Source organism: Hemicordylus capensis, chromosome 3 (genome assembly GCF_027244095.1).
Source record: "Hemicordylus capensis ecotype Gifberg chromosome 3, rHemCap1.1.pri, whole genome shotgun sequence".
NCBI classification, from domain to species: domain Eukaryota; kingdom Metazoa; phylum Chordata; class Lepidosauria; order Squamata; family Cordylidae; genus Hemicordylus; species Hemicordylus capensis.
In genome coordinates this window covers 288,538,153-288,552,617 of record NC_069659.1, presented here as the reverse complement: position 1 = coordinate 288,552,617, position 14,465 = coordinate 288,538,153, and the positions used below count along the sequence as shown (strand labels likewise).

At 44.7% G+C, this 14,465-nt stretch overlaps 1 protein-coding gene across 1 annotated transcript in view; it reads left to right on the top strand.

Annotated features, from left to right (window-relative positions):
• Positions 1-2,582: 2,582 nt before the first annotated feature.
• ENTPD1 (ectonucleoside triphosphate diphosphohydrolase 1) overlaps positions 2,583-14,465 on the top strand; it is a 64,284-nt gene continuing 52,401 nt past the window's right edge. Inside the window, exon 1 of the mRNA XM_053312908.1 lies at positions 2,583-2,653. Within this exon, the coding sequence (XP_053168883.1) occupies positions 2,638-2,653 (16 nt within the window). The 5' untranslated portion in view covers positions 2,583-2,637. The remainder of the gene's footprint in view (positions 2,654-14,465) is intronic.

Here is a 14,465-nt window from a genome sequence, read left to right as displayed (position 1 = left end):
CTTTCAACGAACTGTCCACCACAACCCCAAGATCCCTCTCCTGGTCCGTCACCGACAGCTCGGATCCCATCAGCGTATACTTGAAGTTGGGGTTTTTCGTCCCAATGTGCATCACTTTACACTTGCTAACATTGAACTGCATTTGCCATTTTGTTGCCCACACCCCCAGTTCAGATAAATCCTTTTGGAGCTGCTCACAATCCGTTTGGGATTTCACTACCCAAAAGAGTTTGGTGTCATCTGCAAATTTGGCCACATCGCTGCTTACCCCTGCTTCTAGATCATTTATGAATAAATTAAAAAGCACCGGTCCCAGTACAGATCCCTGGGGGACCCCACTTCTTACTTCCCTCCATTGTGAAAACTCTCCATTTATACCTACACTCTGTTTCCTGTCTTTCAACCAGTTAGCAATCCACACATGTACTTGTCCCCTTATCCCATGACCGCTAAGTTTCCTCAGGAGTCTTTGATGAGGAACTTTGTCAAAATCTTTTTGGAAGTCCAGGTAGACTATGTCAACTGGATCACCTTGATCCACACACTCGTTGACACTTTCAAAGAAGTCCAAAAGGTTGGTGAGGCAAGATTTACCTTTGCAGAAGCCATGCTGGCTCACTCCCAGCAGGGCCTGTTCTTCTAGTTGCTTTACAATTTTATCCTTGAGGATGCTTTCCATCAATTTGCCTGGAACAGACGGTAAGCTAACTGGCCCGTAATTTCCCAGATCGCCCCTGGATCCCTTCTTGAAAATCGGTGTTACATTTGCTACTTTCCAGTCCTCCAGCAGAGAGCCTGATTGCTGGGATAAGTTACATATTTTGCCAAGGAGGTCGGCAATTTCACATTTTAGTTCTTTGAGGACTCTTGGATGGATGCCATCCGGCCCTGGTGATTTGTTAGCTTTCAGTTATTCCAGACAGTTTAGAACATCATCCCTTGTCACTTTTATCTGACTCAGCTCTCTAGCCTCCATCCCTAAAAAGCCTGGTTCAGGAACAGGTATATGCTCAGTATCCTCTGCCATGAAGACAGATGCAAAGAACTCATTCAGCTTCTCTGCAATCTCCATATCCTCCTTAATAATCCCTTTCACTCCCTCATTATCTAATAGTCTAACAGCCTCCCTGGCAGGTTACCTGCTTCTGATGTACTTAAAGAAGTTTTTGTTATTCCCCTTGATACTTTTGGCTAAATGTTCCTCAAACTCTCTTTTTGCCTCCCTTATTGTCACCTTGCATTTCTTTTGCCAGCTTCTTTTGCCTTGCTTCTGTGAAGCTTCCCCAACCCCCCACAAACACACACACCTGAACTGCTTTAGCCCCTCTCAGGAGGAGAGAAAGGCAGAATCAGTGTCTTATACATGAATGTAAACTCTTTCATAGCAGATGCTGCTGCTGAGGATGTGGTACCATTCAGTTCTCTTAACTGAGCAAAGAGGAACCTTTTTAAAGTGGTAATTTTATTTAAGCCACCTAATGGCGCAGTGGGAAAGCAACTTCCTAGAGAGCAGGCGTCTGTTGGTTTGAATCCCCACTGGTGGTTTCCCAGAATATGGGAAACTCCTATATTGGTCAGTAGCGATATAGGAAGGTGCTGAAAGGCATCATCTGCATGGGAGGAGGCAATGGTAAACCCCTCCTGTATTCTACCAAGAAAACCACAGGGCTCTGTGGTCACCAGGAGTCAACAATGACTCTATTACAATCTTTCCTTTTCCTTTTCTCTTTATTTAACAAGGGGAGAACAACTGGCCCTATATATCCCCAGTACAGCACCCCTCCAGTGACTGTTGCTGGTGTCTCTTATGTTTCTCTTGTAGACTGCAAGCCTTTTGGAGACAGGAATCCATTTTATTTGTTTGTTTGTTTTTATCTATGTAAACCACTTTGGGAACCTGTTGAAAAGTGGTGTATAAATATTTGTCATATTCGTATTCTTAGGCAGGGACAAAGCACCATCCATGCTCTGAAAAGGGCGGGGGGGGGGGAGGAATACTCCTGGCTCAAATCGTTTTTTGCTTCTGTATCTGGCCCTATATATGTAGCCTTTCCTTGACAAAAGCCAGCACCATCGGGGTGGGGGTGGATGGGGACAATGGCACTGAGGGCAGCTTTAGTCCTGTCCGTGCAAGCGTGGGAGGTAGCAGGGCTGAGAGGAAACAAGAGCGCTTCTGTGAACAGCTCTCCCACCCTGTGCAGCCTCTTGAGTGTCAGACAACTTCAAAGGCCGATAAGTGATCGTTCTGCATTTAACAAAGACACGGCTTGCCTCTGAAAAGGGCCGGCAGAGTAAGAGAGGCATCTGCCTCAGGTTACAGGCTTGGCCGCGCTGAGGAGGATGGACAGACAAAGAGGCCCAGGGGCTGCCAAGAAGAACGTCTGAGTGTGGGACCTCGTAGGGAGACCCTGTCCCGGCGGGAAGCCGCCTGCGACACTTCTTTGCGTCCTGCGGGGTGAGAGCGCAGCGCAGCATGACCTGCTTCTAGGTTCCTTCTGAGTCATGCCGCGGAACTAACCCCTCCCACAGCCCTGGACCGTTAAATAGTCCTGCTGCATGTGCCCCTCTCAGAGCCAGCAGAGGCTGAGCAAAGGAGACAGAGAAGAGAGGGGAGCGGGAGTGGGCACACAGGCACTGATGGACGAGCCAGAGGGTAAGAACAAACATAAGTAGCTCTGAATTTAAACGGCAAAAGCAGACAACCCCCCCCCCCAACCCACCCAAGGGAAGAAGTGGAGCAGGGAGGGAGACTTGGGGGAACTTGCTGGCTGCTCAGAACAGCTGTGATGTCAGCCTCCACACAGACAAAAGTTTGAGGAGTTCATGAATATTCATAGGAAGTGTACAGTCATTCAGCTTTGCCATTCAGGAGTGAACTCATTCTGATCTCCATCCACAGCCTTCTGAATGCATCTCCCAACTGCACAGGCTGCAGAGGCATATCTGGCTGGGGAGCCCTGTGTGTGTTGCTTCTGAGATGATAAATTCATTGTTAAGGAGATTTATTTTGGTCTCTGCTTATGCAGATTTTCTGCATTCCTTCCATTCTGTGGAACTGGCTGGAGCTTTGCCTCTGAGTTTGGATTGTGTGGAGGGGGGGCAATAAAAGTGTGTGTGTGTGCATGCGCACATGCGCACTGTAAAGAGCGAGTTACTTTGCCTTTGGTGGGGAGAGACCAAAAAAAAAAGATTGTGGCTATTGGTGTTGGGGATATATAAGACCTGAAAAGGGGTCTCCTTGGCCACTTCTGAGGGCTTGGATAGAATGAGGGCACTAGGATGGAGTGGATTCTGGCTTTTGTAGTCATGGCCTACTAACTGAAAGAACAAGGTTGTGTCTTGAACAAATTTGTTTTCACTTGAGAAGCTAAGTAAACCTGACACTGGCAAGCATGTACAATTGCATTACTTTCTGAGTTTGCTACTATAGTAGTAACAATTGCACAACATTAATACTGTGAGAGAGGTTACAATGCACTTTGTAGTGTCTTGTGTGAAAGTTCCTTTGCAGCATTTGGTGCTCTGTATCCTTGGAGGCAATAGAGAGCAGGGGAGTGTGTGTGGATGACCCAGTAGCGTGAGAAAAGTATGACAAATAGCCAAGGTTTCTCTGATGTCACTGCAGACTGGGTAGAGAGCTGTGTTTCCTGCTAAAGGTGCTTGCATGGAGCAGTAGTCCCATCCTTGAGCAAGTGTGAGTTTTCGACCATTCTGAAGGTGGGAATTTGTCTGCCTGCAGTGACAAATGTGCATGGAGGTGTCCTGCACTGGAGTACAATGGGTATTCATGGCAATGGCCTGAGGTAGAAGTGATATGAGAGTTTTTCCTGACAGTTTCTATCAGGAATCCTTTTCTGTTAGAAGAGTGCTTTCTGAGTTCTGGTTGTGTCAGGATTATCTTCTGCTTTCAGCTATAACTCTTTGACTAGTTTTTAAAAAGAACTTAAAACCTCTCCTTTGAAAAGAAGTGTCTAAAATCTGTATGCAATTGAGGTTCTGGTTGTAATTAGTTTTAGTCCTGAGTGCTGTTTTATCCTATCTTAACTTATATATTCACTATCTCACTGTCTTTTAGAGTGTTTTGTTGTGTTATGTTGTATTGTGTTTCATTGTGTTTTATCATCTTTTCTTTTACTGTTTTATTGTGGAGACAATGATCCTTCGCCAATTGTGAGAGTTCTGTTCCAGCAAAAGCCCACGGCTGGCAAATTTGCGATCGGTGAGCCATTGAAATGAATGGGAAACAGAGAGTTAAGGGAACTGAGATCATGAAAATACCAAAAAATAAAAGAAAGATTAAAAAGAAATTGGCAAAGATCCCCCCAAATCTCCCCCCCCAAAAAATCTGTCACCCAGAGGAATGAGCAGATTGAACCTCTGGAAATGTTTTGAACTCCCAAAGATCAATCACAGGCACTTTAAATCACGAGGAGTGGGCAAGGATCAGCAAGATGAATGAGCGGATTGAACCTTTGACCCCCAGAAATAGCTAAAAAAAAAAAAATCAAAATCAAAAATCACTTAAAAAAAAATCGGGTCACAGTTGGTGAGACTGGACACAGTTTCCCATTTGTGGATACTCAAAACCATGGTTGGTAAAACTGCAGTTGGCAAGGAATGACTATACTCTATTTTAGAGTTTTATTGTTGCCATTCCAAGCAGCAGTGTGCTGGAAGGAGAGGATAGGAATATTCTAAATAAATAACTATGCTGGTGCCTCTGAAGTTCTGCTGGTGCAATCTTCTGTTACCTTTCTAACAATGGACATGTTTTGTGCCTAGGACTGCCAACTCTGCCATCTATTCTTGAAGATCCCCCACTGCCCCACTCAAATCAAGCCATTGACATCTCTAGGACTGCTTTTAACAGTGACTTGTAGATTGAAGCCAGTTCCTGGAGATTTCAGGCCAATCCTGGAGGGCTGGCAACCCTATTTGTGCCACCCACAGAGCAGTGACACAATAACCTTGTCTGCAGCAGAAACAGGAAGGGGTTGCTCCCATGTTTAACATTTTCTTCTTTGTTTTGTGGTAACCTGGCTTGTGGGCTTCCACTTCCACTTAGGACAGGAAATACAGAAGGAGAAGCTTTATTGCAGACAAATGGGAGTTGCCCTTGCTAAACCGTCACCAGCTATGGTTGATTAGAATAGGAGAAAGGAAATCCCACATTTGCATGAAGCTTTTCTTCAGACTTCACTTGTTTCTCCCAACAATATTTAAGAAGGCAGAAGGAAATCTCCTTTTTCTAGAATACCAGCTCTCTTCCTCGTGAGAGAAATTTAAAATGCCCATACATTAGTTTGAAGTATTTAGAGGGGGAAATAATGGTAATGCATGCACTTGAGGAACATATGCAGATAGATCACTAATTGTGTGAACTCCTTCCTGTAGAGTCTGAGGAAGATGCTCAACCTGTGCAAAGGTAGAGTTTTTGGCTGTCTGTGTTATATTACAGCCAAGAGAGGACAGGTGTGTGTGGATGACTCACCAGCACAAGAAGGGTATGAAAAAGCAACGGAGGCCTGGTTGATGCGATCATACAATGTACCTACCTACTCCTGAGTCAGCTAGGTCTGATACTTCTCTCACCACAGTGGAGCATATGCAGCACCAGCTGCCCTGGAAGAAGTTGTCAGAGTTGCTTTCTGCCAAGTCGGCGGAGGTGAGATTCAGAAAGCAAGGCAAAACAAGCCTGGGTATGGTTTGGAGAAGTGAAGGAGTCTTTCCAGACAGCAATAAGTTATGCCGCATGAGAACCTTTGCCTTTGCTCAAGTTCCAAGTACAAGTTTACTCAGCCTCCACACACCTTCAGGTTTCCATCTTTCTTCCCAGCATTAATTCACACTCTGTTCAGACACAGAGCAGGGATCTCACACAATTTCCATAGTGCCACCTGCCTGTCAGCTCTTGCTTTCTGAGAAGAACCAACCAACCCTTTCCCTCATTTTTCAGAACAGTAGTAATTGGTTCTTCTTGAAAAGTAAAAGCTGGCCAGCAGATGGTGCTGCAAAAATCGGACAAGATCCCTAGTCCGCATCTGAACAGAGCATGGAAAGGAGGACAGAAGCTTGAGGGCGTGCATGGATGCTGAGTAAACTCATGCTTGGAACTTGCATGCAATCTTCTCATATAGTGCAACTTATTGAAGGACCCAAGAAAGGACTGAGGGAAGGATCAGCAGCAAACTTAATTCTCTTGGTTGCTCAGACCAAGGATACCATGGAAGCTTCTATGGAGGGGTGGGGATCAGGCCTTCACATGATCTGCTCTAGCCTATTGATATTCTAGAGGCTTCTTCTGGTCTGGCTTATCCTGATACTGCACAGATGACATCCTTGCCTGCTGTTCTTAAGCCCTTAGGTTCAGGTCTCACTGTGGGTGAATCTTGCCAATAGGCAAGAAGATGAAGATGAAGATGAAGTAGTAGGCAAACACAGTGGCATTAAGCCTCGAACTGACTCTCTCACCTCTCCTCTCTTTCAGACCCATGTGTATAATCTTTTAATTAATGTTCCATTTATTGTACTTAATTGTGAGAGTATCAGTTCATTTATTTCATACAACATTTATGTAATATGTCCTGAGGAAAGGATGCAAAAGTGATATGTGTAGTAGTGTGTGCATCTATTATTTTATTTTCATATATATATATATATATATATATATATATATATATATATACACACACACACACACACACACACACACACTTCTCCATGTCTTAAAGAGGCAATCATTAGACCTCTTCTAAAGAAGCCTGCATTAGTTCCCTCAGAGTTGAGCAATTATAGGCCTGTTTCCAACCTCCCATGGCTAGGCAAGGTAACTGAGAGGGTGGTGTCCTCTCAGCTCCAGGCGGTCTTGGAGGAAACTAATTATTTAGACCCATTTCAAACTGGTTTTCGGGCGGGCTATGGGGTGGAGACTGCCTTGGTTGGCTTGATGGATGATCTCCAATAGACAATTGATGGAGGAAGTGTGTCTCTGTTGGTCCTCTTGAATCTCTCGGCGGCTTTCAATACTATTGACCATAGTATCCTTCTGGAATGTCTGAGGGGGTTGGGGGTGGGAGGCACTGTTTTACAGTGGTTCCACTCCTAACCTCTCGGATAGATTCCAGATGGTGTCGATTGGAGACTGTTGCTTTTCAAAATCTGAGCTTAAGTATGGTGTCCCTCAAGGCTCCGTACTTTCTCCAATGCTTTTTAACATCTATATGAAACCGCTGGGAGAGATCATCAGGGGATTTGGAGCTGGGTGTTACCAGTATGCTGATGACACCCAGATCTACTTCTCCATGTCAACTTCTTCAGGAGCTGGCATATCCTCCCTAAATGCCTGTCTGGAAGCAGTAATGGGCTAGATGAGGGAGAATAAACTGAGACTGAATCCAGATAATACGGAGTTACTTATTGTGCGGGGTCGGAACTCTAGAGACGATTTTGATCTGCCTGTTCTAGATGGGGTCACACTTCCCCAAAAGGAACAGGTTCACAGTCTGGGAGTACTTCTGGATTCACACCTCTCCCTGGTTTCTCAGGTTAAGGCAGTGGCCAGGGGTGCTTTCTATCAGCTTTGGCTGATACGCCTGCTGTGCCCGTTTTTCGAGATCAATGACCTCAAAACAGTGGTACATCTGCTGGTAACCTCCAGACTTGACTTTTGTAATGCGCTCTACATGGGGCTGCCTTTGTACGTAGTCCAGAAACTTCAGTTGGTTCAGAACGTGGCAGCCGGGTTGGTCTCTGGGTCATCTTGGAGAGACCATGTTACTCCTTTACTGATGGAGTTACACTGGCTGCCAATAGGTTTCCGGACAAAATACAAAGTGCTAGTTATAACTTACAAAGCCCTAAATGGCTTAGGCCCTGGGTACCTAAGAGAGCATCTTCTTCGTTATGAGCCCCGCTGCCCACTGAGGTCATCTGAGGAGGTCCATCTCCAGTTACCGCCAACTCGTTTGGTGGCTACACAGAGACGGGCCTTTTCAGTCGCTGCCCCGAGATTGTGGAATGCACAACCTGCTGAGATACGATCCTCCCCATCTCTGGCAATTTTCAAAAAAACACACCTGAAAACCCTTCTTTTCACCCAAGCTTTCTCAGCTTCCTAAACTATGGGGTTTTAATTTCTGGTTTATTTTAAAATTCAAAACCCGATTTCGGGGTTTTTAATCACTGTAATTGTTTAATTGTTGTTTTAAAATGTTTTTAAATTGTTAATTGTTATATTGTTTTTTAAATTTGTTTTAGCTCTTTACTGTTTTAGTGTTGTGTTTTAATTGTAAATCACCCTGAGCCATTTTGGAAGGGTCAAATAAAATCAAATAAATAAATAAATAATATGCTATTACCATTATTTAAGCCCTTAATCTTTCTAAATTGGACCTAGCCGTTCTAGTCCATCCATAGTAACAGACAAGGCATTCTGCAGAGCTGCTGCTGCTAGAGCCAACACTTTATTTATTTATTTTTAAATATTCTTTGCAATTTGAGATAAGCTGTTAATTTCATTATTTTGAGAGTTCCTCATAATGCTGTCATCCATTCTTAAGCTGTGAGTCTTCTTTGAGCTTTCTAGTGTCTAGCAAACACTATCCTTGCAGTAACAAGGGAGTTTGGCACTATACCATATTTATTTATTTAAAATATGTATATCCTGCCCCTCCAGAGCAATACTGCTCAGGAAGGCTCACAAAAATAGTAAAAGAATCAACAGGATAACATCTAGCTGCACATAACAGTTAGGTGTAACCATAACTGGTACCTGTTAAGTAAGCAAAGTATCAGGCCCACTGGAATGTTAACATGTTAAAAAGTTGACATTACTTGTGTTGCTATCCTCCAGAAACATTGTGCTCTAATGCAAAGCCCACCACATGTTACTGCTACCACATGTGTGCTCCTATTCTTGACCACCACACTGGAGCAGCAATCAAGGGTACAGTATGGGGTAGTAGGGATGTGCAAAAAACCAATTTTCCTGGATTGGTTTGATTCTGAACTGGGCTTGAACGAAACCGGTTTTTGTACCCCGAACAAGGGGGCCCTGGCTTGGTTCGAATTCGAGCTGGTTCAGGCCCAGCTCGGGGGGTGCCAGGGATGTTTTTTATATTTAAATGGTGGACCCACTGCCTCTGAGGCCTCAGGGGGTGCTGCTGGCAGCCATGTGGGGGTCTCCAGTGGTCCCCCCTCTCCCCATTGGTCTCTGTTTTGGCCCATTTTAGGGCTGTTCCAGCTTTCTCCAAGCTCATGGTGGCCATTTTGAGGCCTGTGCGCATGCACGGCAGCCTCCAAAATGGCCACTGCGAGCTCAGAGAGGCCAGAACAAAAACAGGCTGAAATGGCCCAGGGAGACTGGGGGGAGGCCAATGAGGGGAGACCACCAGAGACCCCACCTCATGGCTACCAACAGCACCTCGTAAGTCCTCAGAGGTGGTAAGTCCACCATTTAAAAAACAACAACTGAACCAGCCACAAACTGACCCAGCTCAATGGCAAACCTCGCACCTTATGGTGCTGGGAAGAGAGAAGGAAGGAGGAAGGAAGTAGCCTGAGAATATCAGTCTACCAGTCAGATGGGCTCAGAGCAGAGAAGAAGAGCCGAATCGAGAGGGGTTCCTTTACTCACTACCTCTACTCCTAAAGCCCCTAGTGGTCAGTAGAATAAACAGGAGCAGTGAGCCGATGCTTGAGGAGTGGCATCTCCAACAGTGCCTTCTGTGGAACATCCTGCATTGCCTCCGAGTTGCTGGTAGTGGAAGTGGCGCTGAACTAGGGTAGACCTGTGGCTCCGAAGGCAGAGTGCTCACCTGGTTGCTTGAGATCTCCCTCCTGATGGGCCTACTTTGGTGGAGGGGGAGGCCAACTTGGTTGCTTCTTCTGGAGTAGAGATCCAGGAAGGGGCAGGTCTCTCACTGACTACATAAGCCCTCAATTGGCACCAACCTTCTTCTGGTTCAACAGCTCCCATTTAGAGCTCATGCTTCCAACCTCAACTGACCTTTCATTTATTTATTGGTACATTTATATCCTGCTCTTCCTCTAAAGAGCCAAGAGTGGTGCACTTGGTTATGTTTATCCTCACAAGAACAACCCTATGTGAGGTAAGTCGGACTGAGAGGTAAGTGTCTGGCCCAAAGTCACCCAGTAACTTTCATGGCTGAACGGAGATTGGAACTCGGGTTTCCCCAGTCCTAGTCCAGCACTTTAACCACTGTACCCTGCTGGGCTCTGAAAGCTGGGAGAGTCTGGTACCTGTTCACAGGCATAGTTAGAAAGTGAGCAAAGAGGAGTGGTGGGCAAATGGGTCCAGTTTGTTTGGTCAGTTGTTGTCATGTTGCAATAGTGAGGAGATCTGCAAATGCAGAGGCCACTAGAGGCCACCACACAGGCACCGTACAAACATGTTCATGCTGGGCACACCAAGAAACATGCTCCCCCTACATTATTATTATTATTATTATTATTATTATTATTATTATTATTATTTTGCTTTCCTCCTAGCAGTACTAGTCAGTATGTAGGCAAGAGTACTGTTGCACAAGCACACAGATGGAGTTACGTGATAGTGCACAGCCATTCTATATAATGGCTGCACAGTTGCACAACTCCATTTGTGCCATTTTTGCACTTGGTGCAAACATTATGTTCCACTGCATGTGCAACATTGTGCAGTATGTCAGCTAGAGAGAAGAAAGCGGGGGCGCTCAAACATACATTCTGCCTTGAGCCTCTTCGGGTCTTAAAATGGCTCTGGCTGTAGAGGGAAAAACTTATGGGCATGATATAGTGCCCATACATTTTCTCCTCTGTGGATACTAGCAGCTTTGGGAGAGGTGATTCAAGACAACGAATCAATGTGCAGAAAGGTTAGAAGCCCCTTTGCTTCATATCATCATCACCCAAATCCAAACTGGGGGTCCTCCAGCAACTTTTACAGGAAGAAAATTACATGCAGAATTCTGATCATGGAGCTCTAACATGATGCATAGTTTAGTCCTGAGATGCAAAGTAAATCGTATATTGTGTGATGTTGCCCTTGGGCCTTGGAGCTTCTCCCAACTGATCTATGCAAAGTACTCTTGGTGGGGGACGGGGTGGTGGTGTATTTATTCCAGATACAAACTTCAGAGGCTTGATCATCAAGTGTGTGGTGGAGTTCAACATTCCTTGCTTCTCCACATGTGGATGACTGATGAGTTTCTGCAGGGCATAAAACTTCCTGTAGCACAAAACACCAGGGATCTCTGACATGTGAAGTGTTGAGCAAAACATTTCTCTAATTACTTGTGTCTGCCTAGATGTTTTGCCGTCATCCTGCAAGCATTCACCATATAGTCTGCTGCCCAGGTTAGAAAACCCACAAAATTATTAGATTGTTTGCTTGCATCAGGTTGTTAGAAAGAAACCAAACTATTTGGAGGCTGGAGGGGAGACTGAGAAAAGCAAGGATGATCCTCTCCCTTCTATCAAAATGCAGCAGGAGGCTTTCTGCAAGTTTTTATAATTATCAAATGACAGGGTGTCAGATGTCTCATTTTGAACCAGAAGGGCTGGAGAAGGGAAGGGAAGAAATTAAAATGCTAGGGTCTAGTTTACTTCTTTCCAGGCTTTCCAGAACTGATAACCCCACAAAATGTCATGAGCGGAAAGAATGCATTACCATATTCCAAAGCACTCCAAAACACTACGCAAAATTGTCCATAGCATCATTTTCAATGTCTGCAATGAGAAGAGCAGCTGGAAATATTTAGAATCCATTTGCCTTTTATGAGGAAGGAGCTGACATGTATTTTGTCATACTTTTTGAGGAACATTTCGTAACAGTGAAATGTAATGGAAGCCTTGGCTAGAGTCTTATAAGAGTCTACACCACATTACTCTGAAAATCATGATATGGTTGTGGTAAGCTAGGAGATTAGACAATTATAAATTTCAGAGAACCTACAATAAATGTCTGACCAGTTCATAGAAACCTAGGGTTACAGAGTGGCCCAGTAACCACAACTAGTTGAAGGCAAGCATGCTGAGGATGTGGTATCATTCAGTTCTGCTAACTGAGCAAAGAGGCACCTTTTTAAAATGGTGGTTCTCTTTATTGAGCAGGGGGAGAGCAACTGGCCCTATTCATCTTCAGCACAGCATTCCTCCAGTGGCTGTTGCTGATGTTTACCTTATGTTTCTTTTTAGATTGAGAGCCCTTTGGGGACAGGGACACACACACACACGTGTGTGTGTGTGTGTGTGTGTGTGTGTGTGTGTGTGTGTGTGTGTGTGTAAACCACTTTGGTTGAAAAGTGATGTATAAATACTCATTGTATTTGTAAAGGTCTAGAGATCAAGGAGCTGTAAAGAAAGAGATCTCTGTTGAAGTCCAAACCTTGCAATGTATTGGATCTGCCTAGCCAGTGCAAGTGTATGCTCTTTGGAGTAGAAATGTGATAAAACACCATTTGGAGCATGTCAAGGTTTCCACTTCAACAGTTATATAATAAAGGAATCAAATTTGGGGGTCTGTTCTGTGGAGCTTCATAGAGGTATAATGTTCCAGTATATGAGAGAACCTTAAGGACTAGAGGCTCCTGGAAAACTCTCATGTCTGCCAATGTAAGAAGACTGGGAAGTGAGAGCTGATGGAGCATGGGTGAGGCATGCTTCCCATTATCTTTGTCCAAAAGTTGTGTAGAATCAGAACTTTGCATTTCCATTTTTACTATTCTACTGTGATTTTTGATTCCTACTCAGCAGGACTCCTTACTCCATCTGCAGTATTTATTGACTCCTCCATAATGGTTGGAGTACACCCATAGCATCCTGCCCCATTTTAGCTACCAGAGTGTGTACTTGACTGCAATCACTCTGCACATTTGTTACCACAGTTGCTTGCATATCTGTATGCTACTTATGTGTTCTTAGGTTTTGAGACAAAACTGGGGGGATTACTTAACTTGCAAACATGATTAACAAACGGATTGCAGTCCAGACAGGGGCAAGACAACGTTGGGTACCCCAGAGGAGCAAAGAGTCTGAGAGCCAAGGCTTTTGAAAACTGAGAGAAATAAAGTTTATGTTGGTATAAGGGCGAAACACAATGTAAAAATGTGGTATTTGTCAACCTTAGTGCAATCCTGGTTGCATGGGAGGAGGGGTAAAGACAACTCAGAGAGAGGGGGGGGAGGGAGAGGCTGGAGTGGGAGAGGCATGGTTAGCCAGGCAGCTGGAGAGTGTTGGAATGTGGACAGATGAGGGGGAGAGGCAGAGAAAGAGAAAGAGCAGCTTTATACCTGTCTTTAGCCTGCTATCTTGTAAGCAACACAGGGAAAGTAGAAGTCTGACAGGCACCAGGCAGATTTCTTCATTATTTATTTATTTAGTACATTTATATGCCACCCCATACAAAAAGTCCCTGGGCAGTTCACAATATAAAACCAATTTAAAACATTAACATAATTAAAACAATTTAAAATACAATAAAACCTCTAAACTAAATCCTGATGAAACAGATATGTTTTTAGGTCCTTCTTAAAAAGATGCCTTGGGTTCAAATGTGGCCAGTAGCCAGTCAGGTGATGAAGCATGTACAGACTTCCCAGGGACTTGGGGCAGGCGACTCAAAAGCTCTGTGTGGGAACAAGGAGAAATGGGCAACTGCCTGGAAATGTAGGAAGCCCAACTCAGTGCAGCTTGTGAGTGTGACTGAAGGGAAACTGAGCGGAGGGAGGGCATTCACGGAGCACTAGCTGAGTGACTTTTCAGGACAGTGGAGAAATAGAGTGTCTGCTAGTGCTATTATCCCACATCTGAGGAACACTAAGTAGTCTGAAGAACCTAAAAGTATTTATAGTTTTTTCCTATAGGGTTTCATTTTAGATCTACAGTGTGAGAGAATTTGGAATACAAAAGGAACCATTAGGATTCTTCTAGTACAGGATCTAGAGGAGATGCGAGGGTGGCGTGGTGATTCAGATGAAACCCAGGACAAGAACCCTGGGACCAAAGGGCTTGATTGTGCCTAGGAGCTTGCCTTGATTGCATTTTAGGGTGGGGCTGTTCAGTTTTTTTTGAATAGCCCCACCTTATAACATGGGACAGTCTTTTGTTCAAGATCCCTGGTTCTGCTGCACCTGGAACTCTGGCTTCATTACAAATGCAAGGAATTCAAGATGGATACCTCACATGTTTAGGTTGCGTTGCACTAGGGATGTGCACTGAACTGTTTTTTTGTGGTTCGGTTAGAATTGGAACCGAACTCGAACCAAACTGCTGGTATGCTAACCCGTTCAGTCGAACCGACTGACAGCGTGCTCCATGCGATCGAACCAGATCGACCTAACCTGGTTTGACAGGCTATGCTTGTAAAGGACAATCCAGTGAGGATTCCCCTTTACAAGCAAAGCTGAATCCTGCCTTTAAAAGTATTCTAAGGGTGGGGGGGCAGTGAGAGGTCAGCTTACCGCCGA